Source organism: Vulpes lagopus, chromosome 1 (genome assembly GCF_018345385.1).
Source record: "Vulpes lagopus strain Blue_001 chromosome 1, ASM1834538v1, whole genome shotgun sequence".
Classification (NCBI taxonomy): Eukaryota; Metazoa; Chordata; class Mammalia; order Carnivora; family Canidae; genus Vulpes; species Vulpes lagopus.
Genome location: NC_054824.1, coordinates 97,433,323 through 97,458,794, shown reverse-complemented (window position 1 = coordinate 97,458,794; position 25,472 = coordinate 97,433,323). Strand labels below are relative to the sequence as shown.

Sequence of the window (25,472 nt, the reverse complement as noted above, 5' to 3'; positions counted from 1 at the left end):
CTTATGAAATTCAAATTTTATCCCTTTCCAAATATGTAATTCCCTTCTCCTACAGTAAAGAACTTGGCTCTCATTATTCTTATATCCTTATCCTTATATCCTTATATATCCTTATCAGATATATCCTTACCTGATATTCTTATATCAGCCTGTGTAGAACTAATTTTTGATCTTCAGCCCCACCCTGCCCTTTGTTTGGGGTCTGACTCCCTATTCTAGGCTCCACTTGGACACCCTCCTCACTCAACTCTGCCTCTGAATTCCCACACCGACCAGCCCACACATGCAGATGCCCCCGTGACCCTTCTTGGTCTGTAAAGGAATGCCCTCCTCTCCCTGCCCTGGCTTTGATTTCCTACATCAGGCTGTCTCTTGCCTGAAGGTCTTCCTCACCCCTTGGTTGTGAGGCCGTCCCTCCCTATCATATGGGTGCCTTAGTCACTCTGCTTGGAATGGACATCTCATTCGAGGTTCTCTTGTACTCTTTGCCCTCCCCTATTGGGCTCTCACATCTGCTCTGGTCTATTGTTCCTCTCTACCCCTGCTATAGACACCTGCCTTGTTCTTCCTCAATGGACTTTAGGACTGAAATTTTCAGGAAGGGAAGGCTTCAACTAAGTTGTTCAAAATATGAGGAAATAGAAGTTCAGATGTTTATGTGGCTTGTCCAGGGTCACAGAGCAAATTTGAGACAATGTACAATGTCAGTACAAATTTAGGCATTCCTGAGTGTAAGCTGTGTGAGGGCGGGGGCCTTGCCTCTCTCATCCACTCTATCATCCTCAGTACCTAGCACAATGTCTGCATTGAGTAGAACAAATAAATAAATGAATTATACTCTGTTGAGTTCTTTTATTTTTCCTTTTTATTATCTTGATAGATGTGTGTGTGTGTGTATAAAATTGATGCCGATATACTTGTCTATAACCAATAGAAATTCATGCTCTTATATAAATGTCAATATCTAAGTATCTGTGCCTAGGATTTCTTCTATTCCATAAATTTCTAGAGTTCCTAGCTGGATAGTTGGCATGTTAATGAAAATATAAAAGTACTAAGAAGCTACAGCCATTGTGACATCCCAGGATTCCTGCGTTTCCATTGAGTGTGGAAAAGAAAATGTCTGAGCACCACCAAAACCAGTTTTTCAGTCACCAGACTACAGCCCCTTCAAAATATTTGAAATACTACCAGGGAAAAATACCATCACCATATGGCAGACGTGGGACCCAGGATCAGTTTCTTCAGTCACTCTGCTCAACCTAGTAAGGTTGATCATGATCATGGAAGGCAGTGGCTTCAAAACATGTTCTGAAAGATTGCTATCTCTGAGAAATTCTTCTGGAGAAGAGGATTCTGTGGTCAACATTGGAAACTTGACAATTCACAATGTATGTGAGCATATTAAAGGCTCTAAGAAACTCTAGAGTTGAAGAAAACTATTACCATTGTGTAAACTAGTATCACTCAAATTTCCTTAACCACGGAGCTCTTGTTTAGAGTAATATCCGCCCAAGTCTCATTTCCTCATTCATACAATGGGCAAAAATACCTGTTATGTGTGAGTAATTGTACAGAATAAATGAGACAAAGATACAGAAAATGAATAGCACAGTACTTCTAGGCACTTCATAAGAGCTACTTCCTTTTCTTATACATTATGAATTTTAAATGGTTCCTTTTATTTTTGAAAGAATAATAGATGTATTATTATTATAATGGAAAAATATTAAATGCATAAGGTAAAAACATCAAGTCACAAAAGGAATGTAAATGAAAAATGCATTTCTTAGATCTCTGAGATTCGCAAGAAGAGTTTTTTTTATGTACCCTTCCAGACACTTTCTGTGCATATATAGGCAGACATCTCAGAAATGGATTTTTAAAAATCTATTCACAGCAAATGAAACGAATTCACATTTGTTTATTTTGCGCTGCTGCAGCATTACCTCTAAGTTCTTCCATTTTTGGGGTACATCGATATGTTTTTCTGAAATCCTTGGGTGGGGTAAAAGTTAGAGGCTGTGTTCATATCCACTGAAGCTGTATTTTGATAGAATATTATGGATAACAGGGGATATATAGTTGTTTGGGGGGTTGAAAAAAGTCAGCTTACATGTGTCCTCTTTTATTTTTTTATTTTTTATTTATTTTATTTTTTTGAAAATATTTTATTTATTTATTCATGAGAGATACAGAAAGACAGGCAGAGACAGGGAGAAGTCCTCTGTGGGGAGCTCGATGCAGGCAAGACTCGATCCCAGGACTCTGGGATCAGGACCTGAGCCGAAGGCAGATGCTCAACCACTGAGCCACCCAGGCGTCCCTAAATGTGTCCTCTTTTATAAAAATCTTTCTTAACCCACCGGGAATAGGACTTTGACTGAGGTGAATAATCATTCATTCAAATATTCAGTTAAGAGTGGAGAGGGGATAGGGGAAAAGAACATGAGAGCCTGGGCAAGAGAGCTGAAGCTTCAGGGATACCAGCTTACCCTGACCAGGATGTGAATTAGTCTGCTAGATTTAAAAAAAAAAAAAAAAAATTAGTCTGTTAGAGCTGCTGTAACAAAGTACTACAATTGAGTGACCTAAGTAACACAAATTTATTGTCTTACAGTTCTGGAGGCTAGAAGCCCCAAATCAAGGTCTCAGCAGTGTTGGTTCCTTCTGAGGGTTCAGAGGGAAGGCTCTGTTCCAGGCCTCTTTCCTCGGCGTGAGGATAGCCATCCTCTCCCTGTGTTTCTTCCTAAATTCTTGCCTTTGCATATCTCTGTGCAAATTTCCTCTTTTTTTTTTTTTTTTAAGGATTTTATTTATTCATGAGAAACACAGAGACACAGGCTGAAGGAGAAGCGGGCTCCCTGCAGGGAGCCCGATGTGGACTTGGATCCCAGGTCTCCAGGATCACACCCAGGGCTGAAGGGGTCGCTAAACCACTGAGCCACTCGGGCTGCCCACAAATTTCCTCTTCTTATTAAGGACACTAGTTTCATTGGTTTAGAGCCCACTTTAACGACCTCATTTTAACTTGCTTACCTCTAGAATGACCCTATTTCCAAATAAGGTCATATTCTAGGTATGAGGGTTTAGGACTTCAACACAGGAATTTTTAGGGGGACACAATTCAGCTCATAATAGCTGGGTCATAATACTGGGATTTGGTGCTTTACCAAAATTCACCCTGTGCTAGTAAAGCCCATATACCAACTGCAGCTTTCAAAATGTGGGCTCCTTTAAAAGAGTGCAAATTCTGGAATCATGTGTATGTCAACTGCTTAAACCTCTTGTTGATAAGAGGGAATCTGTGTGGCTTGAAGCACCTGTTAGTTTACCTCTGTGAGGCCCCCTACAACCAAAGTGTAAGAAGATGACTTGGTCTTTTATTATTATTATTATTATTATTATTATTATTATTATTATTATTTTGCTCCCTTCCCCAGCTTCTTGCTTATCTGGACATTTATACTTTGACCCTATTAACTATTCCTCCCCTTTCTCCTTTATTACCCTGAGTTATCTTCTCTTCCCATAATTCCAACTTCTTTTTTTCATGTTCCCATTCAGCGAAGGATGAGGAAATTGCAATGAGAGCATGTACCTTTTATTAGATGATTCAAACTGCAGCCTGCCTTGATTAACCTGAAAAGTCCTAAGAAATGAGGACTTCTGCCTCATAGATCACTGAAAGGAGGAATTATTTTTATTTTTTAAGGATAGCTTCTGATTACACTTGGCTCGAGAAGAAAGAAGGTAGTTGTTTTTCAGCCAGTAGTGGATTTGTGGTTTGGCTTTCCCATGGCTTCCTGCCGTGCGTGTGACCTCAGGGTGCTGGTGGTCATTGCATGTGGACTGGTGACGATCATCATTTTGGCCCTGGGCATCTGGATGACTGTGATTACGGTCCATAAAGGTAATATCATTTATGTTTAATTATGTTGTGTTTATCTTTTAGTTGCTATGTTTAACTCAAATCAAGAGAAGGTATTGAGCCCTCCTTCCTCACACCTGACACACCAGGGACTGCAAATGGCCATGTCTGGGCTGAGGCTGCCCACCATGTATGTATTTCATATGTGAAATACAACAGGTAAGGGGCAGCTGATGCCTTGCATATGGTTGTACACACATGAATATGAATATGTGTGTATGAGTGGGCCGGGTGATGAATTAATTACATAGTTTAATTAGCCTCTTCTTGCTCTTTTAACTCCTGATTGGATAATGGCATGATTAAAATCACTCATAACACATGTTTGGGTTTGTTTAGCTAAATCCAAGAAAGATAAATGATGATGGACCCACACAGACGGACGCACATAACCAAACACATGCAGAATGGAATTTCATCTCAAGGAGAGAGTTTAGGGATGTTCTCACTAGGATTTTAACTAAAACCTGATGGTTTGTACACAAAGTCCTCACCTTCCAAGTGTTAAAAACTACTCAAAAATTAAGATTCCTTAGAAAATGATTTTTTTCTGGTTTGGAATAACCAAGTATTTGTTAGTAAACTGCTGTGTGCTAGAGCTGACACTGGAAGGTGGGACGGAGGGCAATGATGTGTAAAACAATGATGTTAGAGGAAAACTCCCAACAAGGAGTTTCTATAATCCCAGTGCTGGTTCCCTTGGGCAGCAGAGGTTTCAAAGCTGGAGGTGCTGAGTATTCCCTTTTGTAATTAACAGAGAAAAATTCTAATAAAACTGAGTAAATAAGGGTAAATAATACCAGTTGAGAGAGCAGAAGGCGCAGTGGTCTACCCTCGAGAAGGTAACTGAGGAGGATAGAAGGTTGGGGGAGCCAGCACAAGCACCTACATGTCGGCAAAGTTCCACTGCTGGGGACAAAAGAAGTCAAATATATTAGCTGTGGAAAGAGTGGTCGCTGAGAAGGGATCTAATCATCCTTCCCTCCCTCTCACCCCCAAGAACATTATTTAGAGAATATTGTACTAATAGGATTTGGATAAATAGCATGGGAAAATATCCCAGAACAAAATGATAAAATTTAAACTTGAGAAAAATGTGTTTTCATTTATTTTATTTGTCCATTTAAGTTTTGTTTACAATTTTAAAAATTAAAAAAAATTAAGAAAAATAAAAATAAATAAAAATAAACAATTTAAAAAATTATGAATGACAGATTTTACCCTATTAAGGCTGCTGAGTTTATAATATCTTTTTAAAAATTATTTATTTATTTGAGAGAGAGAGAGAGAGACAGAGAGACAGAGATCATGACGGAGTTAGCAAGAGAGAGCATGAGCAGGGAAAAAAGGGAGGAGAAGCAGGCTTTCTGCCGAGCAGGGACCCTGATACTGGGTTTGATCCCAGGACTCTGGGATCATGACCTCAGCCAAAGGCAGACGCTTTCCCCACTGTGCCACCCAGGTGCCCCATGAGACCTTATTTAAATAGTATACTTCTAAGAAATCTTTCTTTTCTTCCCTTCTCCTTCCTTTCCTTCTTTATATGACATCTACTTTAAAAGGGAATTTTGTGGTGACTAAGAAAGGACACAGGTACAGTAGAACCATAAAAACAAGGACCGAAGTATAAAACATTATAAGGAAGGAAACAGAGGGAGTTGCTGAAAGTAAATACAAAACATAATCCCTGAGACATATCTCTAAACTTCCTGAGGGCTAAGACCCCAAATGAAGCATGATAAGCAACCAAAACCCCTTATTTAATGGTAAAAGCATACCAGCTCCTTAAGGAAAGAAAGAAAGAAAGAAAGAAAGAAAGAAAGAAAGAAAGAAAGAAAGAAAGAAAAAGACAAATGTGTCCTTGCTCTGAATCTTTCTTAAAAATTGCTTTATTTGCTTGCAGTTTGCACACAATGTTATATTCTTACATTAGTGTCAGGTGTACAACTGATTTGACAAGTTTATGATTTCTGCTTATTTCATTTAATCCCAACAACTACCTTTGAGGCAGTTATTACTATATCCAGGGTACAGATGGGGAAACTCAGGCTCAGACAGTGTTGTCAAGCTTACATAGCTAGAGAGTGTTGGGTCTGGATTTGAATCTAGAATTTTCTGGCTTCAGTATCTTGCTCTTCCCTCCCACCTATCCTGCCTTCCGAGAGGGAAGATAAGAGTAACTCAATGAATTAATTCATCTCTCCTCTCTCTCTGAGGCAACTCTGCCTGAAAATGCCACTTCACAAAGATATGCAGTAACCAGTAGAAACCCTTGCTAGGCAAACGTAGGCACTTTGGGAAGTCACATGTTTGTCTTCACGTCGATGAGGTCTACATTATTAACATGGCTCAGAGAGTATAGGTTAGTGTGTTCACTTTTAAGGTTTTCTGAGTCTTCAAATGGTGTTTATAGACTTTCGGAGTAACTGCTATAGCTTTGCCACATCCTTCCACGTTTTGCCAAAGTGTTCTTTCAGCTTTGCAAGGCTACAGGATGGGCTGCCGTTGATCTCGTCTAGGACAGCAGGAGAGCCTGCGTTCCATCTGGAGAGCGCTCATGGTCTAGCAGTCTTGCTCCAGGTGACTGCCCTTAAGGGAAGGATTTCTCACATTCACAGAAGCTCCAACATCTACTGACCATCAAACAAACCATGAATGATCTTATCTCTGCCTAATTATTCCAAATGTAATTATTCATTAACAAGAAAAAAGAATCACTGGTTTAAACATCAAACGAGTGCTTCAGGACATGGCCTCTAGAATGGCAGTGATCTTCTGTGTAGTATAGAAAAACTTCTTACTCTGTTCCTGCTGCTGAATAAGGCCTCTTGCAAAGGGGCATGGTTCAAAGCTTTAGTCCAGATGAAGTTGATAGCATTTCATGCAAGTGGACACGACTTCTCTCAGAATTGGTGGAATAGACTTTGGCATTTTTATGCCGCTGATGAAAATGTTAAATAACAATGATTTTTTTTCACCAAAGCATCACAGTGAGATATGTTGTCAAGTCACACTTCTCCACCTAGGCTTTCAGGAATAAGATAGTTTCGTTTGGTAAAGATATTTTTCAAAACTATTGATGACTCTTGCAATTTCCAAAAGGAGCTCAAGACTTGAAGTTCTTCTATGATGATGTCATTTGTTGGAACACTCTTCATCCAGAGTTTCACATGGCTGTTGCTTTTGAAGATTTAGGTCTTAGGTTAAATGCCACCTCCTCAGAGAGACCTTTTCTATCCACTCAGTCTAAGGTTATCATTCTATTTGCTCTCTTTCACATGTATTTTGTTCATGGCTTTTATCACCTGATGATCTCTTACTCATTGGTTTGCTGTCTCCTCATTCTCCTAGAATGAATGTCCCAAGAAAGCAGGCACCTGACTTATTAATCTGCATTCCCCGCACCTAGAAGAGTACTTGGAATATAGTTGCCAGTACATAGCTGATGAGTAAATGAAAGAATCATGTGAAAACCAGAAACTGGACTAAAAGTTGTCAAATATTTGTATTTAGAAGTGAAAGAATATAGCGACCAATTTCTTGTAATTTGCCTCCAAATATATATTTTTTTAAATTTTTATTTATTTATGATAGTCACAGAGAGAGAGAGAGAGGCAGAGACACAGGCAGAGGGAGAAGCAGGCTCCATGCACCGGGAGCCCGATGTGGGATTCGATCCCGGGTCTCCAGGATCGCGCCCTGGGCCAAAGGCAGGCGCCAAACCGCTGCGCCACCCAGGGATCCCTTGCCTCCAAATATTAAAGTAAATGTTATTATGGATTTGTTTTCAGCAGTTAAGCAAGACATCATTTTAGTTTTCATCCTCTGTTCCAAGCCATGTAACACCCTAACAATTTCCAGAACTTTGGCTTCAGTAAGATCTCTCCAGTTGTGTATGGCCTCTTTAGTTTGGCTGTGTGATCAGTAATCTTGTACGATGCTTTTATGTTGGACCAAATCAAAGTTTTATCAGACCTCTAACCTTTTTCACATTAGGCATTCTTCATAGAATATCAAATAAAATGCACCCTATCTGATGTGTTTTCAGAATGGACAACAGTAAGGTGCTCTATCTCCATTGGATTTGTGCTCCCAATAGCAATGAACCTTGTAATACAAGAAGCAGTGTGGTTTTTTGGTCTAATCACATTTGATGAAAGTAAATGAAACATAATTAAATTTTTATGTACATCTTTCACTTGACATTTTCCAACTTGAGGTAGGCCTGATGTAAATGTAGATATATGTCCATAAGCCTGGTAGTAGGGGTTTTCCTTAACTCTTAGGGAGACTATCTTAACCTCATAACAGTAGCATTGATGGTTATGCCTTTGTTGAACCATATCCTATGTCTCTTCTGGATTATAAAACTTCCTCCTTTCTGCCATCATGAGTGCCTTTTCCACCCCTCTCCGGTTGCTCTGACCTTCATTTCCTATCACAGGCTTCATGCGTGCCTCAGGCCAACAAAAGACTTAAGTAGAAACCCAAGGTCAAACTTCATAGCATTGAAATTCTTGCACAGTAGGAAATGTGGGTTGTGGGGAAAGGTCAAGGAGAGTTTATTGATTCTCAGAAAATAATTTGTACACAGATGCTTAACTTTCATTTTACTCCATTTCAGTACTTCCTCAAGAGGCAAGCTTGATAATAAATCAAACTCATGGGACTGCTCCTGGAGTACAGGTTGTATTTGGAGGCTCAAAAAAAAAAAAAAAAAAAAAAAAAAAGCTCCAGATGGAAAAGTTTGGGTTTTATTTTTTTATTTTTATTTTTATTTTTTTAAAAGTTTGGGTTTTAGACAGCTGTAGTTTTCTTTAGTCTCAATCCTGCTGTCGTAAATCACTATTCTGCTCCTTTTCCCAGTCTCCCTTATTGCTTCCTCAAATAACCACTCTCTCAGTCAAGAAAACAATTACTATGAAAAGGAAGGGATTTGTTTTGGGAGGAATAAATTTTGTTTGTAATTGGCTGAAGGGCATGAATTATTTTAACATCAGTGATGTTTAAATTGCTGATACCATTTTCAAAGTCACTTTATTAAATTAAGAGGCTAGAACCTTGGCTTAGTTAGTGGATTTCTCCTTGATTTCCAGGTATTGGATATTTTTACTTAAAATTCTGACTACAAATGCCATCTTTTGATCTTTTGATAACATATGTTATTGGAGAACATCTAGTATAGAATATGGTGCTTTGGAGTGTGCACATGAGAATCGGGGGAAAAAAGTACATGAATAGGAAAAAAAGAAAAAGCTCTGGAGTCTGGCTGCCTTGTTGAAATGCCAGTGTCACCACTTACTGATTAAACTTGAGCAAGTTACTCAACATTTCTGTGCTTCAGTTTTCTTAATATGGGGGTAATAATAAGCCTACCTTATAGAGCTGTTATTAAATGATTAAATGAGTTAATACACTTACAGGTTTAAGATGACATCTAGGACACTATAAGCCCTCAACAGATGTTAAATACTGTTTTTAATTTATAAATTTTTAGATAATTTAGTGCACAGATTTCTCCACTCCCTTAATTATACCTTGAATAGATGCCTTGAATTGACCTAGATTGGGCCTTTGGATTGAAATTCAACTTATCAAACTGAAGGTCTACAGTAGGTATAATCATTAAGTTTGACTGATTGTTTAAAACATTTTTTTTAAAGGATTTATTTATTTATTTATTTTGAGAGAGCGAGAGAGCTTGTGTACACAAAGGAGGGGGCGGGGAGAGGGAGAAGGAGAGGGGAAGCAGACTCTCAGCACACTCAGTGTGAAGTCTGAGGCGGAGCTGGATCTCTCACCATGAGATTGTGACCTGAGCCGAAACCAAAAGTCAGATGCTCCACCTACTAATCCACCCAGGTGCCCCTCAACTGATTAATTTAAAACAGAAACAGAAACAGTTCTAAGAATTGCTATATCTTCCTGCATTAAAAAAGTATTTATACTGTGCTATACCATCAGGGAAATTTTATTACAATATTTAACCAGGTTATTGAAATATGTAACTGGGTAGTTCATGTTGAGTAACTTTTACCTTCAGGAAAAGCTGTACATTACATATTTTATTTGTTTAAATTGTTGAGTTTCTTTTCACAGTGGAATAAACTTTCCTAAATATTGTCTTCTCATTTAAGAGGAGGAATCTTTATCCTCATCCAAATATTTCAAATTCCTGGTCTGCAACAAATGACAGATGCCAGGATGTTACAACACCTTAAGAATTGGAGCCAGACACTAGAGCCTTCTTAGGGAATTTCTCTGACTAAGGAAAGATAATTTTATTCCTGCACTTAATTAAACTAGATTTTTCAGAACAGATTTTAATTTTGTCTAGTTTAGAAGAAATGCGATTCATGTTTTCCATTTGGAAGTTTTAATATTTTATGCTACTTTCTCAGGCAGCATGAAGTGTTTTACATCTGGTTTTCCATGTTGTGTGGTAAAGATATTGAAAATAAGGCTAATATTTCTGGAAATATTACTTATAATTTAAGAAAATATAGGGAAATATTAATATTATACTGGTGTTATAAAAGAAAAATACTTCTATTAAACACATTCCAGTGTTTGAATCCTCAAGTAACTTGAACCTGACGCTTACCCTCCCTGTTTTCCCTGTGTGAAGGCAGCACTGTGAGGAGAGGCCGGTAGCACTTGATTAGTAGCCAAGAGATCTGAGTTAACTCCACTTGGCCATCAATTAATTACTGATCTAGAACAAGTTACTCTTTATGTAGAAGGTACTCTTTATGTAGAATGGGGATGTTGGGTTAATGAATAGCTAATGTCATTTTTATGAGTCAGTAGGTTTATTTTTTTAATTATTTATTTTTTAAATTGGAGTTCAATTTTCAACATATAGCATATCACTCAGTGCTCATCCTGTCAAGTGCCCCCCTCAGTGCCCATCACCCAGTCACCCCTTCCCCCCCACCTCCCTCCCTTGCACTACCCCTTGTTCGTTTCCCAGAGTTAGGAGTCTCTCATGTCTATCTCCCTTTCTGATATTTCCCTACTCATTTTCTCTCCTTTCCCCTTTATTCCCTTTCACTATTTTTTATATTACTCAAATGAGTCAGTAGGTTTAAAAACCAGTTAAACAAAAGAAGCAAAGCACTTAATCTTTCTGGGTCTCTCTTTACTTAAAATGCAGAGGCTTAAGAATACCTATACTACCTTTGTAGGTAATTTAGGTATTTCAGGGGACAGGGTCTTGAACTGAGGAGCAAAAGGTGTTAAGATTGTGATTATGACAGAAGAGTAGTAGCTTAGCTTAATATCCTCAACCAAAATGCAAATGCCAAAGAGGTCAGTCAGCAAATGTTTGTTGAGTACCATCTATGCATCTGTCATTTCATTGGACCTGGAGATAAGAGACATTAAAACAATAAATATAAAAGAAAGTAAATTCTAAGGAAGACTGTTTGGCAATAATGAAAAGAACAAATGGAATGGAAATTAAAAACAAAACAAGAGCAGAGATCAACAAAACCAAAAGCTTAGTTTTTCGAAAACATGAATTTAAACAGATAAATCTCCAGTGAGATTTGTCAAGACAAAAAGGCATATGTGAAAGGGAATAGAAGGGAAGGGAGAAGAAATGGGTAGGAAATATCAGAAAAGGAGACAGAACATAAAGACTCCTAACTCTGGGAAATGAACTAGGGGTGGTGGAAGGGGAGGAGGGCGGGGGGTGGGGGTGAATGGGTGACGGGCACTGAGGGGGGCACTTGACAGGATGAGCACTGGATGTTATTCTGTATGTTGGCAAATTGAACACCAATAAAAAATAAATTTATTATTAAAAAAAGCAATATGTACAAAAATAAAGGGGGTCATAACACAAGTAGATTCACAGACAAGATTTAAGAACAAGTCTAGTGGGAATGTCCACCCAGAGCCTGCATCTTCCCTTTCAGGCTTTGCTTCCCTTTCAGGTCCTTAGGACTCCTGCTGGGCTTCTAGGGATTGTGGGTGTCATCCCCCCCAATCACCCCGAGGCCAGCCTCTCAGGGGGAAAAGGCATGCTCCCTGAGAGGTGGCCATTTATAGCTTGGTGGTGTGGGCTGGGGTGTCTACAGGTGTGAGCACAAGGCGTTCTGGGAAGGAGTCTGAGACTGGCAAGGGGAGAGAAGGGGGCAGATGCAGCTGGGGCTGTTTGCCACATGCTGATGTAAAACTCCAAGGAATCCACAGTTTCTAAATTCAGACCTGGAGTTCCAGGTCCTTATGAAGATATGCTCATCATGATGTTAGAATCGAGCACACAGACTTTATGTAGCAGCCTAACTTAATTTATAAGTTTTTCATTTACTTTCATATCAATGGTACATAGGTCTTCATTGTACTTTGTCCCAGACCCTGCATATAGTTGCATTGCTAGTGAAAATTCGTACAATTAGTACAACTCCTATGGGGCAAGCTGGATATAACTGTCGAAGTGACAAATGTGTACTCTTTGGCTCAGAATTCCAATTCTGGGAATTACTGTCTAGATGAATTTGTACAGTTGCAAAGTAGAATATGTACAGGGGAATTTTGAAACAATGATCGAGAACAACACAAGTGTCCATCAGTAAGGGGTCAGTTAAATAAATTAGGGTATAGCCGTACAATGGACTATAATACAGCTGTAAAAGGAGAGGTGAAAGTTCTCTATGAACCGCTGTGGAAAGATTTTCAACATTCATTGTCAAAAGTATAAGAGCAAAAGCTATAGAAAGGAGAAGAAGAAAGTAAGACTATAGATTCACATCGCTTGTAGAAAGATTGGAAAAATTGTAGAAATTACTTGTATATATTTAGGGATGACATCAAGATTATGTATACCTTTGTTGTTTTTATTTTCTGGCTCTGTGAATATAAAACCTATTAAAGGGATCCCCGGGTGGCGCAGCGGTTTGGCGCCTGCCTTTGGCCCAGGGCGCGATCCTGGAGACCCGGGATCGAATCCCACATCGGGCTCCCGGTGCATGGAGCCTGCTTCTCCCTCTGCCTGTGTCTCTGCCTCTCTCTCTCTCTCTCTGTGACTATCATAAATAAATAAAAAATTTAAAAAAAAATAAAACCTATTAAAATATATAACAAAATAAAGCAGTGATTTAGAAAAGCTAATAAAATCACAAGCCAGCACCATTGGAAACCTTATCCTAGCTAATAGAAAAAACTTTGGCCAGGTGGCAATTTTCTAAAAAAAAAATATAGATAATCAAATTTTCCCCCAAAGGAAGGAAAAAAAAACCCTAACCAACATTGTAACCATTAAAATAGTTGACCTAATAGCAACCCCCCGCCCCCCTCCAAAAAGCAAAAACTGACTGCAAATGGTATGTATTGATTACCTTAGATATAATAATAGTATAAAATATGATATAAAAGATAAATGACAATTTCAATATGGTGTGATCTCTGGGTGTAGAGGGAAAGGAATGTTGATAGAAAGGGGTACAAAGGGCTTCAAGTCTTTCTGTAAAGTTTTATTATGTATTTCTTAAAAAGTCCAAAGCAAAGCTGAGAGAAAGTCACTATCTCTTAAAACTGGCTTTGGGTTAGTGAGGGATGTTTTATACTCTGTACGTTGTGTGTTTGAAGCGTTCTACAATTTAGAGATTCATGTATTCCCTTGGTTACACAGAGAAGTTTGTCATATAACAATGATGATTAAATCTGTCTTGGTAGATCTTAAGCTCTTTGAGATCTGGGTCTGTATCTTATTTTTCTTTTATACCAATAGACTTTATTTTTAGAGAAGTTTCGGGCTATGGTAAAATTAAACAGAAAAAGTATAGAGTTCCCATTTATTCCCTCTCTCATCACCCATTCCCCTCCATATCATCCCTTATTATTAATATCTACACTGGTGGATTGTTTTGTTATAATTAATGAACCAATATCAATGCACTATTAATTAAAATGCATTTTGCATTAGAGTTCATTCTCTGTGTTGTACGGTTCTGTGGATTTTGACCAACACCCAATGACATATCCACTATGGCAATGTCATACAGAATAGCTCACTGCCCTAAAAGTCCCCTGTGCTTCACCGATTCATTCCTCTCTCCCTTTCCCAAACCCCTGATCTTTTTACTGTCTTTGTAGTTTTTCCTTTTCCAGAATGTCATATTTGGAATTAAATATGTAGGCTTTTTAGCCTGGCTTCTGTCACTTAGTTAATGTATTTAAGATTCCTTCATATCTTTTAGGGGCTTCATAGCTCATTTATTTTTATGGCTAAATAATATTCCATTGTATGGATATACCACAGCTTTTTAAAAAATCCATTTACCTGTTGAAGGGCATCTTGTTTGCTTCCAGTTTTTGGTGGTTACATATTCAGCTGCTGCAAACATTTATGTGTAGCTTTTTATGTGGGCATGAAGTGTCCACTCATGTGAGTAAACACTTCGGAGCACGGCTGCTGGATTGTGTGGTAAAACTCCGTGTAGCTTTATAAGAAACTGCTAAACTGTCTCCCAAACTGGCTGTACCATTTTCATTCCCACAAGCGCTGGATGAAGCTTCTGTTGCTCCACAGCCTGGTTGGCATTCGGTGTTGAGAGTTTTGGATTTTAGTCGTTCTAATAGGTGTGTAGTGTTATTGCACTGCCGTTCACTTTGCGCTTCCCTAATGACGTGTGATGTTGAGCGTATTTTCATATGCTTGTTTGCCATCTGTATATCTTCTTTGGTGAGATGTCTGTTCAGATCTTTTGCACACTTTTAATTATTTGCTTGCTTATTGATGAGTTTTAAGAGTTCTGGGTGTATTTTGGTTACCAGTCCTTTATCAGACATGTGATTTAGAAATATTTTTTCCCATTCTGTGTCTTGGTTTTTCCTTCTCTTAACAACGTTTTTTGTGGAGCAGACATTTTAAATTTTTTTTGGAAGTTTCACTTATCTGATGTATTTACCTATCCTTTTTCCTTCATGGATTGTACTTTTGCTGTTACATCTAAAAAGTCATCATCAACTGAAGGTCACTTAGATTTTCTTCTGTATTATCTTCTGGAAGTTTTATAATTTTGCATTTTATTTATTTTTTGTTTATTTATTTATTTAATTTAATTTAACTTTTTTAAAGAACAGCTGGTGAAATCTTTTTTTTTTTTAAAGACTTTATTTATTTATTCATGAGAGACACACAGAGAGAGAGGCAGAGACACAGGCAGAGGGAGAAGCAGGCTCCATGCAGGGGGCCCAATGTGGGACTCCATCCCGGGACTCCAGGATCACACCCTGGGCCAAAGACAGGCGCTAAACTGCTGAGCCACCCAGGGATCCCCCTATATATATATATATTTTTTTTTTTGGTTTTGCAGTTTATATTTAGATTTATGGGATAGTTATTTTTTGTGAAAATTGTTAAGTCTGAGTCTGGATTTATTTTTTTGCATGTTTCTGTCTAATTTTCCCAGCAACATTTATTAAAAGGACTATCCTTTCTCCATTGAGTTGCTCTTACTCCTTTGTCAGGATCAGTTGACTATGTCTGTTTGGGCTGTTTATGGGCCTGTTTATGGGTTCTCTATTTTGTTCTAATGATCTATTCGTCTCTTCTTTGCTAATACCACAATGTCTTGATTATTGTAGGTTTCACAATGTCTTGAAGTCACATATTCTCAGTGCTTCAACTTTGTTCTCCTTTAATTGTGTTGGCTATTCTAGGACTTATACATTTGCATATAAACTTTAGTTTTCTTGATATACACAAAACAATTTTCTGGGATTTTGATTGGAATGGCATTAAATCTATAAATCAAGCTGTGAAGAATTGATAATCTAAACATAATGAATCTTCCTATCCATGTGCATGAAATATCTCTCTGCTTATTTAGAATTTATTTTATCAGAAGTTTGTCATTTTCCTCATATAGGTTTTGTATGTATTTTGTTATATTTATATTCATGTATTTCTTTTTTGGTGCTAATTTAAATGGTATTGTGCTTTTAAATTCAAATCCAATTTACTTTTGCACATTAATCTTGCATCTCAAAATCTTACCATAATTGTTTATTAGTTCCAGAAGTTTTTTTGATGAATTACTGGGATTTCTGACATAGATAATCATGTCATCTCTGAATACAGACTTTTATTTCTTTCTCCCAACTTGAAATACCTTTTATTTCCTTTTCTTGTCTTACTGCATTAGTTATGACTTCCAGTATATTGTTGAATAGGAGTGGTGAGAAGGGAAATCCTTGCCATATTCTCCTCTTAGGGGAAAGCATCTAATTTTTCACCATTAAGTATAAGATTGGGTTTATGTTTTTTTGTGGTTGTTTTGTATAAAGTGTATGTAGTTCTCCTGTATTTTCAGTTTGCTAAGAGTTTTTAACATGACTGGAAATTGGATTCTGTTGAATGCTTTTTCTATATATATATATTGATATGATCATTTGATTTTTCTTTTTTAGCCTGTTGTTATGATGAATTACATTAATCGATTTTATTTTTTAATTAAAAATTATTTAAATAAATTAATTAACATATGTATTATTAGTTTCAGAGGTAGAGGTCAGTGATTCATCAGTCTTATATAATACCCAGTGCTTGTTATATCATATGCCCTCCTTAATGTCCATCATCCAGTTACCTCTTCCTCCCACCTCCTTCCCCTCCAAGGGCCCTCAGTTTGTTTCTTTTCTTTTTTTTTTTAAGATTTTATTTATTTATTCATGAGAGTCACAGAGAGAGAGAGAGAGAGAGAGAGTCAGAGACACAGGCAGAGGGAGAAGCAGGCTCCCCACAAGGAGCCCGATGTGGGACTTGATCCCCAATTCCGGGATTAAGGACCTGAGCCAAAGGTGGGCACTCAACCGCTTAGCCATCCAGGCATCACTCAGTTTGTTTCCTACGAATAAGAGTCCCTTATGGTTTGTCTCTCTTTCTGATTTCACCTTATTTTATTTTTCCCTCTCTTCCCCTATGATCCTCTGTTTTGTTTCTTAAGCTCCATATGAGTGAGATCATATGATAATTTTCTTTCTCTGATTGACTTAATTCACTTAGCATATCCTCTAGTTCTATCCATGATGTTGCAAATGGCAAGATTTCATTTTTCTTGATGGTTGAGCAGTATTCCATCATATATATATAGATCACATTTTCTTTTTCCATTCATCTGTCAATGAACATCTGTGCTCTTTCCATTGTTTAACTATTGTGGGCATTACTGCTGTAAGCATTGGGGTGCAGGTGCCCCTTCAGATCACTGCATTTGTATCTTTGGGGTAAATACCTGGTAGTGTAGTGTAGCTGTCTTTTCAACGTTTTGTGGAACCTCTGTACTGTTTTCCAAAGTGGCTGCACCAGCTTGCATTCCTAGCAACAGTGGACAAGGGTTCCCCTTTCTCCACATCCTCCCCAAAATCTGTCATTTCCTGACTTGTTCATTTTAGCCATTCTGACTGGTGTGAGATGATGCCTCATTGTGATTTTGATTTGTATTTCTCTGTTGCCAAACTATGTGGAGCATTTTTTCATGTGTCTGTTGGTCATCTGTATGTCTTCTTTGGAGAAATGTCTGTTCATGTCTTCTGTCCATTTCTGTTTTGGATTATTTGTTCTTTGGGTGTTGAGTTTGAGAAGTTCTTTTTTTTAAAAAAAATATTTTATTTATTTATGAGAGAGAGAGAGAGAGAGAGGCAGAGAGAGAAGCAGAAAGAGAAGCAGGCTCCATGTAGGGAGCCTGACGCGGGACTCGATCCCTGGATTCCAGGATCATGCCCTGGGGTGAAGGCAGGTGCTAAACCACTGAGCCACCCAGGGATCCCCTTGAGAAGTTCTTTATAGATTTTGTATACTAGCCCTGTATCTGATGTGCCATTTGCAAATATCTTCTACCATCCTGTAGGTTGTCTTTTAGTTTTGTTGACAGTTTCCTTTGTTGTACAAAAGCTTTTTATCTTGATGAAGTCCCAATAGTTCATTTTTGCTTTTGTTTCCTTTGCTTTTGGAGACGGGTCTAGCAAGAAGTTGCTGTGGCCAAGGTCACAGAGGATGCTTCAGAGTTCTCTAGAATTTTGATGGATCCTTGTTTCACATTTAGGTCATCCATTTTGAGTCTGTTTTTGTGTATGGCGTGAAGAATTGGTCTAGTTTCATTCTACTACATGTCCAATTTTCAGTTTTCACAACACCATTTTTTGAAGAGAATCTTTTTTTTTTTTCTATTGGATATTCTTTCTTACTTTGTTGAAGATTAGTTGACTACAGAGTTGAGGGTCCATTTCTGGGTTCTCTAATCTGTTCCATTGATCTATGTGTCTGTTTTTGTGCCAGTGTCACACTATTTTGATGATTACAGCTTTGTAATATAGCTTGAAGTCTGGAATTCTGATGCCACCAGTTCTGTTTTCTTTTTCAACATTCCTATGGTTATTCAAAATCTTTTCTGGTTCCATACAAATTTTAGGATAAATCGTTCTAACTCTGTGAAATAAGTTGATGGTATTTTGATAGGGATTGCAATGAATGTATAGATTGCTCTAGGTAACATAGACATTTTAGCAATATTTGTTCTTTGAATTCATGAGCATAGAATATTTTTCCATTTCTTTGTGTCTTCTTCAATTTCTTTCATGAATGTTCTATAGTTTTCTGAGTTTAGATCTTTTACCTATTTGGTTAGGTTTATTTCTAGATATCTTATGGTTTTGATGTAATTGTAAGCGGGACTGGCTCTTTAATTTCTCTTTCTTCTGTTTCATTGTTGGTGTACAGAAATGCCACTGATTTCTGTGCATTGATTTTACAGCCTGCCACTTTGCTGAATTCCTGTAAGAGTTCTAGCAATTTTGGGCTTGTCTTTTGGGTTTTCCACATAGAGTATCATGTCATCTGCAAAGAGTGAGAATTTGACTTCTTCTTTGCTAATTTGGATGCCTTTTATTTATTTGTTGTTGTTGTTGTTGCCTGATTGTTGAGGCTAGGACTTCTAGTAATATATTGAATAGCAGTGGTGAGAGTGGACATCCCTGTCATGTTTCTGATCTTAGGGGAAAGGCTCCCAGTGTTTCCCCATTAAGAATGATATTTGCTGTGGGCTTTTCATAGATGGCTTTTATGACATCGAGGTATGTTCCCTCTATCCCTACACTGTGAAAGGTTTTAAGAATGGATGCTATACTTTGTCAAATGCTTTTTCTGCATCTATTGAGAGGATCACATGGTTCTTGTCCTTTCTTATATTAATGTAGGGTATCATATTGATTGATTTGCAGATGTTGAACCACCCTTGCAGTCCAGGAATAAATCCCACTTGGTCATGGTGAATAAGTCTTTTAATATACCTTTGGATCCTATTGGCTAGTATTTTGGTGAGAATTTTAGCATTCCATGTTGGTCTGTAATATCTGTGATATTGGTCTGTAATTCTCCTTTCTGGTGGGGTCTTTGTCTGGTTTGGGATCAAGGTAGTGCTGGCCTCATAGAAAGAGTTTGGAAGGTTTCCTTCCATTTCTATTTTTTGAAACAGCTTTAGAAGAATAGGTACTAATCTTCTTTAAATGTTTGGTAGAATTCCCCTGGGAAGCCATCCATCCCTGGACTCTTGTTTGTTGGGAGGTTTTTAATGACCGCTTCAATCTCCTTGCTGGTTATGGGTCTGTTCAGATTTTCTATTTCTTCCTGATTCAGTTTTGGTAGTTCAGACATTTCTAGGAATGCATCTGTTTCTTCCAGATTGCCTAATTTGTTGACATAATTGCTCATAACATGTTCTTATAATTGTATTCTTTGGCGTTGGCTGTGATCTCTCCTCTTTCATTCGTGATTTAATTTATTTGTGTCCTTTCTCCTGTGTTTACCAATCTTATTAATTCTTTCAAAGAATCAGCTCTTAGTTTCATTTATCTGTTCTACTGTTCTTTTGGTTTCTATTTCATTGATTTCTGCTCTAATCTTTATTATTTCTCTTATCCTACTTGGTGTAGGCTTTATTTGCTATTCTTTTTCCAACTCCCTTAGGTGTAAGGTTAGGTTGTGTATTTGAGGTCTTTCTTGTTTTTTGAGAAAGGCTTGTATTGCTGTATATGCTCCCCTCTTAGGACCACCTTTGCTGTCAATATGTGGAAATGAATTTCATTTGTGTATCTATTTTGTATCATTTAGTCTTGCTAAATTCACTTTTTGGTGGACATTAAGATTGTTGAAAGCATTTGGTGATGTCACTTGCAACAAAGAATGAACATTCTCAGGTGGCTCAATAGTGGAGCACTTGCCTTTGGCTCAGGGCATGATCGAGTCTGGGATCGAGTCCCACATTGGGCTCCCTGAATGGAGCCTGCTTCTCCCTCTGCCTGGGTCTCTGCTTCTCTCTCTGTGTGTCTCTCGTGAATAAATAAATAAAATCTTAAAAAAATGAACATTCTATTTCTTCCTTTCTTAATTTTATGCTTTTATTTTGTTTTGTTTTACCTTTAGCCCTGGGTTCAGTACAATGTTGAATTAAAGTGGCTACAGCAACTCTTTTGTCAATCTTAAGGGAGAAAGCATTCAATATTACACTATTAAGTTTGATGTTATTGATAGGTTCCTCATAGATGATTTTTATTAGCTTGAGGAAATTTCCTTTTATTTATTGTTTGCTGAGAGTTAAAAGAATGTCAGATGCTTTTAGGCCCCTACACTTGTTGAAATAATCATATGGTCTTCCCACTTTTTTCTGTCAAATGGTGAATTAAATTGTTTGATTTTCTATTGTTAGACCAACTTTACACTTCTGGTATAAACCTCACTTGGCCATGATATATTATCAGTTCTATGTATTGCTGGATTTGGTTTGCTACCTTTAAAGAATTTTTGCATCTGTGTAACTGGGATTTATTGGTCTGTACTTTTCTGCTTTTGTAATATTTTTGTCAGATTTTGGTATCAGAATTATCTTAGCATTGTGGAATATATGGGAAGCTTCTCTCTTTCTCTATTTTCTGAAAGAATTTACATGAGACTTGTATTATTTCTTCCCCAATTCACTGGTAAAACTGTCTGGGCTAGTAGTTGGTTGCTTTCAAGATTTTTTCCTTATCTTTGAGATTCAGAAGTTTGACCATGGTATGTGTAAGTGTGGTTTTCCTTGTATTTATTTTGCTTGGGTTGTGTTGAGCTTCTTGGATCTATAGGTTAAAGTTCTTAGCCAGATTAGAGAAATTTTGACCATAATTTCTTTTGGTATATTAAATGTCCTATTCCTTCTTTCTTTCTGGAACTCCAATTGTATACATATTAGACTGCTTTATATTGTCTCACATGTCCCTGGAACTCTGTTTTTTTCTATCTTATTTTTCTTCCCAGATTTGAGGGGAGTTTACATATAGACTTTGAGCCACAAAGTAGTGCCCTTAGTGGAAATACTGTGTAAACTTGGAATAGCCTTCAGTTTCTGTCTGCTTTTCATTGCTGTCCAAAGTCCCCAAGTAGTTTCCTTTCTCTTTCCTCTTCCTCTTCCCCCTCCTTCTCCTCTCCTCCTCCTTCTCCTACCCCGCCTTCCCCACCTCCTCTTTCTTGACAACTTTTGTCCAGAATTTAAAAGTGTTATCTGTGGGAGGCTTAAATTATACAATCTATTCCATCATTATTGGAGCTGGAACTCTGCTTTCTGTATTCTTAAGCTTAGTTAATTCATTCACCACCCACCCTACCTTCAATGTAGAGATACCAGTGTGCCCAACTCAAAATAACTAGTCACCAGATCCTTGCAATCCTGTCTCAGGCATGGTTCCTGAATCTGTAGAGACTTAACTTCCTTAGAGCCACTGCCCTAGATCTGATCCCCATTCAGCTGGCTTTCCTTGCCCCCTCACCTCAGTCACTTCCTATATCACTTGAGATATCTTTCTAAAACAACATTTTTTATTATGTTACTACTTTGTTTTAAGATCTCTCTAGACTCTTACAGGATTAAATCTCATTGGCTTGGTCTATAAACCCTCTCACAATCCAGTTTGCGTCCTGCTGTTGCTCCACATAGAACCAATATTCCTGATTTGTTAAGTGTTGCTATGTTCCTTGAACACATCAGAACTTTCCATATTTTTGTGGTTTTGCACTTTGTATCCTGCCTATTTGGGGCTACTCTTTTTATTTGGCTTTTCTAGATTCAGCCTTAAAATCTGATTCAAATACCACTTCTTCTGGAAAGTTCTCCCTGAATAAATTACTTCTGTCCTCAACATCTCTCTTCTTTGTTCTTGAAGTACTTACAAATCTGCATGTTGGCTTAGTTGGCTGGTCTATCTATCTATCCATCCATCTATCTCATCTATATAATCTCCTGTTTTCCCCAGTAGATACTAATCTCCTTGATCAAGGTATTGTTCTTTCAAATGTAGTTTTTTGGTCTTTATAATCTCTTGTAATCATTGTATGTACTGTTTAGATTCTCAATGTGTATTTTTATTGATGATAATATTACAGAAAAATTACTTCTCCACTGGTACTCAAAGTAATTGTTTTACATATAGAAATCAAAGGCCACAGATCCAAAAGGAGAAACTGATCAGCCAGTTGGTGTACTATTCTATTATTTATTGTTTTTGTTTTGTTTTGTTTTGTTTTTTTAAGGATCATTAACCTCCTCATCAACCATCCCTATAGACTTCTGCAGGAACGGTGGAACCTGGGAAAATGGCAGATGCGTTTGTCCAGACTTGTGGAAAGGACGGAGGTGTACCATTGGTAAGTTATTCGGAATGGTACTAGGGTATGAGGTTTAGGTGACTTGTGTTAATAAGGACAGCAGCAAAGCTTCCTGAAGCTTCTGTTAATAATTTAGTAACAATGGATATAATGATGGTGGCTTTAAGATGTGTTTGTTAGCTTAATAGTAAAAGTGGAGTATTCTTTTTGGGCTACTTACCTGTGTGTTCAATTTACCTAGTGTATTTCCCAACTTTCCAGTTTGTGTGTAACCTGACAGATGCTTTTCCTTCTTGTTGCAGTGCCTATTCAGGGCAAGGGGTGGTATGGTTTCCTCAGGTCCTTTCAGTTAGTGATACGCTATATTATCCCATTTCAAATATCACAGTTCTAACATATTTAACTTTTCTGAAATCAAGGCACATCTTCCTATCCAAGGCTATATTTAGATGAAGCTTTTGCCTTTTTATCCTTTCTCTTGATAAGATGTTATTAAATTAGTTTGACTTCAGACAGTGTTCTCAGAATCAAAGTTCAAAGCCACTTTTATTTTTTTAAATTTTTAAAATTGTTTTAAAGATTTATTTATTTATTCGTGAAAGACACAGAGAGAGAGACAGAGAAAAAGACAGAGACAGAGACATAGGCAGAGGGAGAAGCAGCTCCCTGGAGGGAGCCCAATGCAGGACTCAATCCCAGGACCCCGAGATCATGACCTGAGTCAAAGGCAAATGCTCAACCACTGAGCCACCCAGGTGTCCCACCACTTCTTTTTTTTTTTTTTCACTTCTTTTTTTAAATTAAAGTACAGTTGACACACAATGTTACATTAGTTTTAGTGTACAACATAGTTTTTATGTAAAACATAGTGATTTAACAATTCTATCCATTATGCTTGCTCACCACAAGTGTAGCTCCCATCTGTCACCATACAATGCTATTATGATACCTTTGAACTGTATCACTTATGCCGCAGTTTTTATTCCCGTGACCTATTCATTCCATAACTGGAAACCTGTATCTCCCACTTGCCTTTTCCTATTTTGCCCATCCTCCCACCTTTTACCTCTGGCAACCATTCTTTTATTCTCTGTGTTTATAGGTCTGGTTCTGCTTTTTGTTTATTCATTTATTTTGTCTTTTAGATTCCACATATAAGTGAAATAAGATGTATTTTTCTTTTTCTGTCTATTTCACCTAGCATAATACCCTCTAGGTCCATCTATGTTGTTGCAAATGGCAAGGTCTCATTCTTTTTCACAACTGAGTCATACACGCACACACACATACACAAACACACACACACACACACACACTCTTAGGCTGCTTTCATGTCTTGGATATTGTAAATAATGCTTCAAAGCTGCATCTTCATCTGCAGTATGCTTCCCAATACTCGGTACACTTTATGCTGCCTGCCTAGGAGCCAGAGCCCTAGAAATACACTCCTATAATTTGCTACATTCCTACGAGTCAGTATATCTCACATGCTCCATGACTTTGGTCTTTTTGCTTTGACCCACATCCTCATGGTACCCTTTGGTACTACAGGTTCTATATCTTTAATTTTTAAGATTTCAACTAATTTGATTTCATGATCTTTCTGATGTGTCAGTGATCACATTCTACTTACCTCTACCAAGTTACATATTGTGCACATTTTAACTAGAACCCATTATCTAACATACTAGTTTTTCTAATGGTATTAGCTGAACCAGATAAAAGAGTATGAAGTGTCTGGTGGGTCAGTGGGTCCTAAAGTCTTCTATTTTCCTTCAAATTATACTGAATAGGTTTTGAACTTTGACTTTTATCTGGTTTGAAAATTTAAGAAGAAAATTATTATTTATGATGAAAAAAATGTTTCATTTTCATTACAGCTAATTTCTGTGAAAACAGTACCTATGAAAGTTTTACTTTTGACAGAATTCCAGTGGGAAAATATGGATTTTCTCATCAAAGATGTGATAAGGACACATTAAGTGGTATGTGTTTTTCCAAACATCTCCTGTGTAAGTATACGAATCACTATGCTGGGTCAGAGCTATCATCCCTCCAACTAGTATTAAGCCCCTGGAAGAGGCATCAAAGAAGGTCTTGTGAAAGGGTTTGGCTCTGTTTCATGATGCCAATGTTCAAAATTTAGGATACAACTTCACATAATTCTAATTCTCCTAAAAACTGTAATATGGATCAGTTATAAATTCCTTTTAATCTATCATTTTCCATTGGTTTATTTTCCCAGTTTCATCCATGTTCTGGAATTTGAACACATTAATATCTATTCATTGAGTTATATAATTTGTCTGAATTTTAAACATTAGTTATAGATTTGTACCATATCCACTTTCAAACTTCTATCTTTCTAGGTAGAAATGGCCAGTTAAGTCTGTCCACACTTGGTAGTTCTTCATCTCCTTGGTCATTTTAGTTATCCATCTTGGAACATTCTCCAGCTTCATCACACTTTTCTTGAAGCACGACAACCTTGCTTGCATAGAGACATTCCAAGGATAAAGGAGCAAATAACATTTTCTAATTTCTTATATGCTCCCTGTTGATATGTAGGATTTTGACAAGCTGTTTTATTGCTGTATTGGGTTATACCTTCCAAGAATAGCCCTTAAAAATTCAAAAATTCCTTTCCTGACAGCTCAGAGCCCATTATGCCATATGATTTTCCCTTGATGTTTTATCTGAACTTTGTTTGCATTGACTTCCATTTGACCAGTCCTCCTATTTCTCACACCTTCCTGCAGGATATCATTTCCTACAGAATAAGATATCTCAGTAACACAGCCAATTCTAGATCATTTATGAAAATGCTTGATAGAAATTCTGTCAGTAATAACCCTGTGGAGAATTTCACATTTTATTTAGATACTTCTTATTATGTAT

At 37.4% G+C, this 25,472-nt stretch overlaps 1 protein-coding gene across 1 annotated transcript in view; it reads left to right on the top strand.

The window, feature by feature from the left end:
- Nucleotides 1-3,583: 3,583 nt before the first annotated feature.
- Nucleotides 3,584-25,472, top strand: part of ADGRG7 (adhesion G protein-coupled receptor G7) — a 71,159-nt gene continuing 49,270 nt past the window's right edge. Inside the window, exons 1-3 of the mRNA XM_041752678.1 lie at nucleotides 3,584-3,913; nucleotides 22,500-22,613; nucleotides 24,455-24,559. Of these exons, the coding sequence (XP_041608612.1) occupies nucleotides 3,799-3,913; nucleotides 22,500-22,613; nucleotides 24,455-24,559 (334 nt within the window). The 5' untranslated portion in view covers nucleotides 3,584-3,798. The remainder of the gene's footprint in view (nucleotides 3,914-22,499; nucleotides 22,614-24,454; nucleotides 24,560-25,472) is intronic.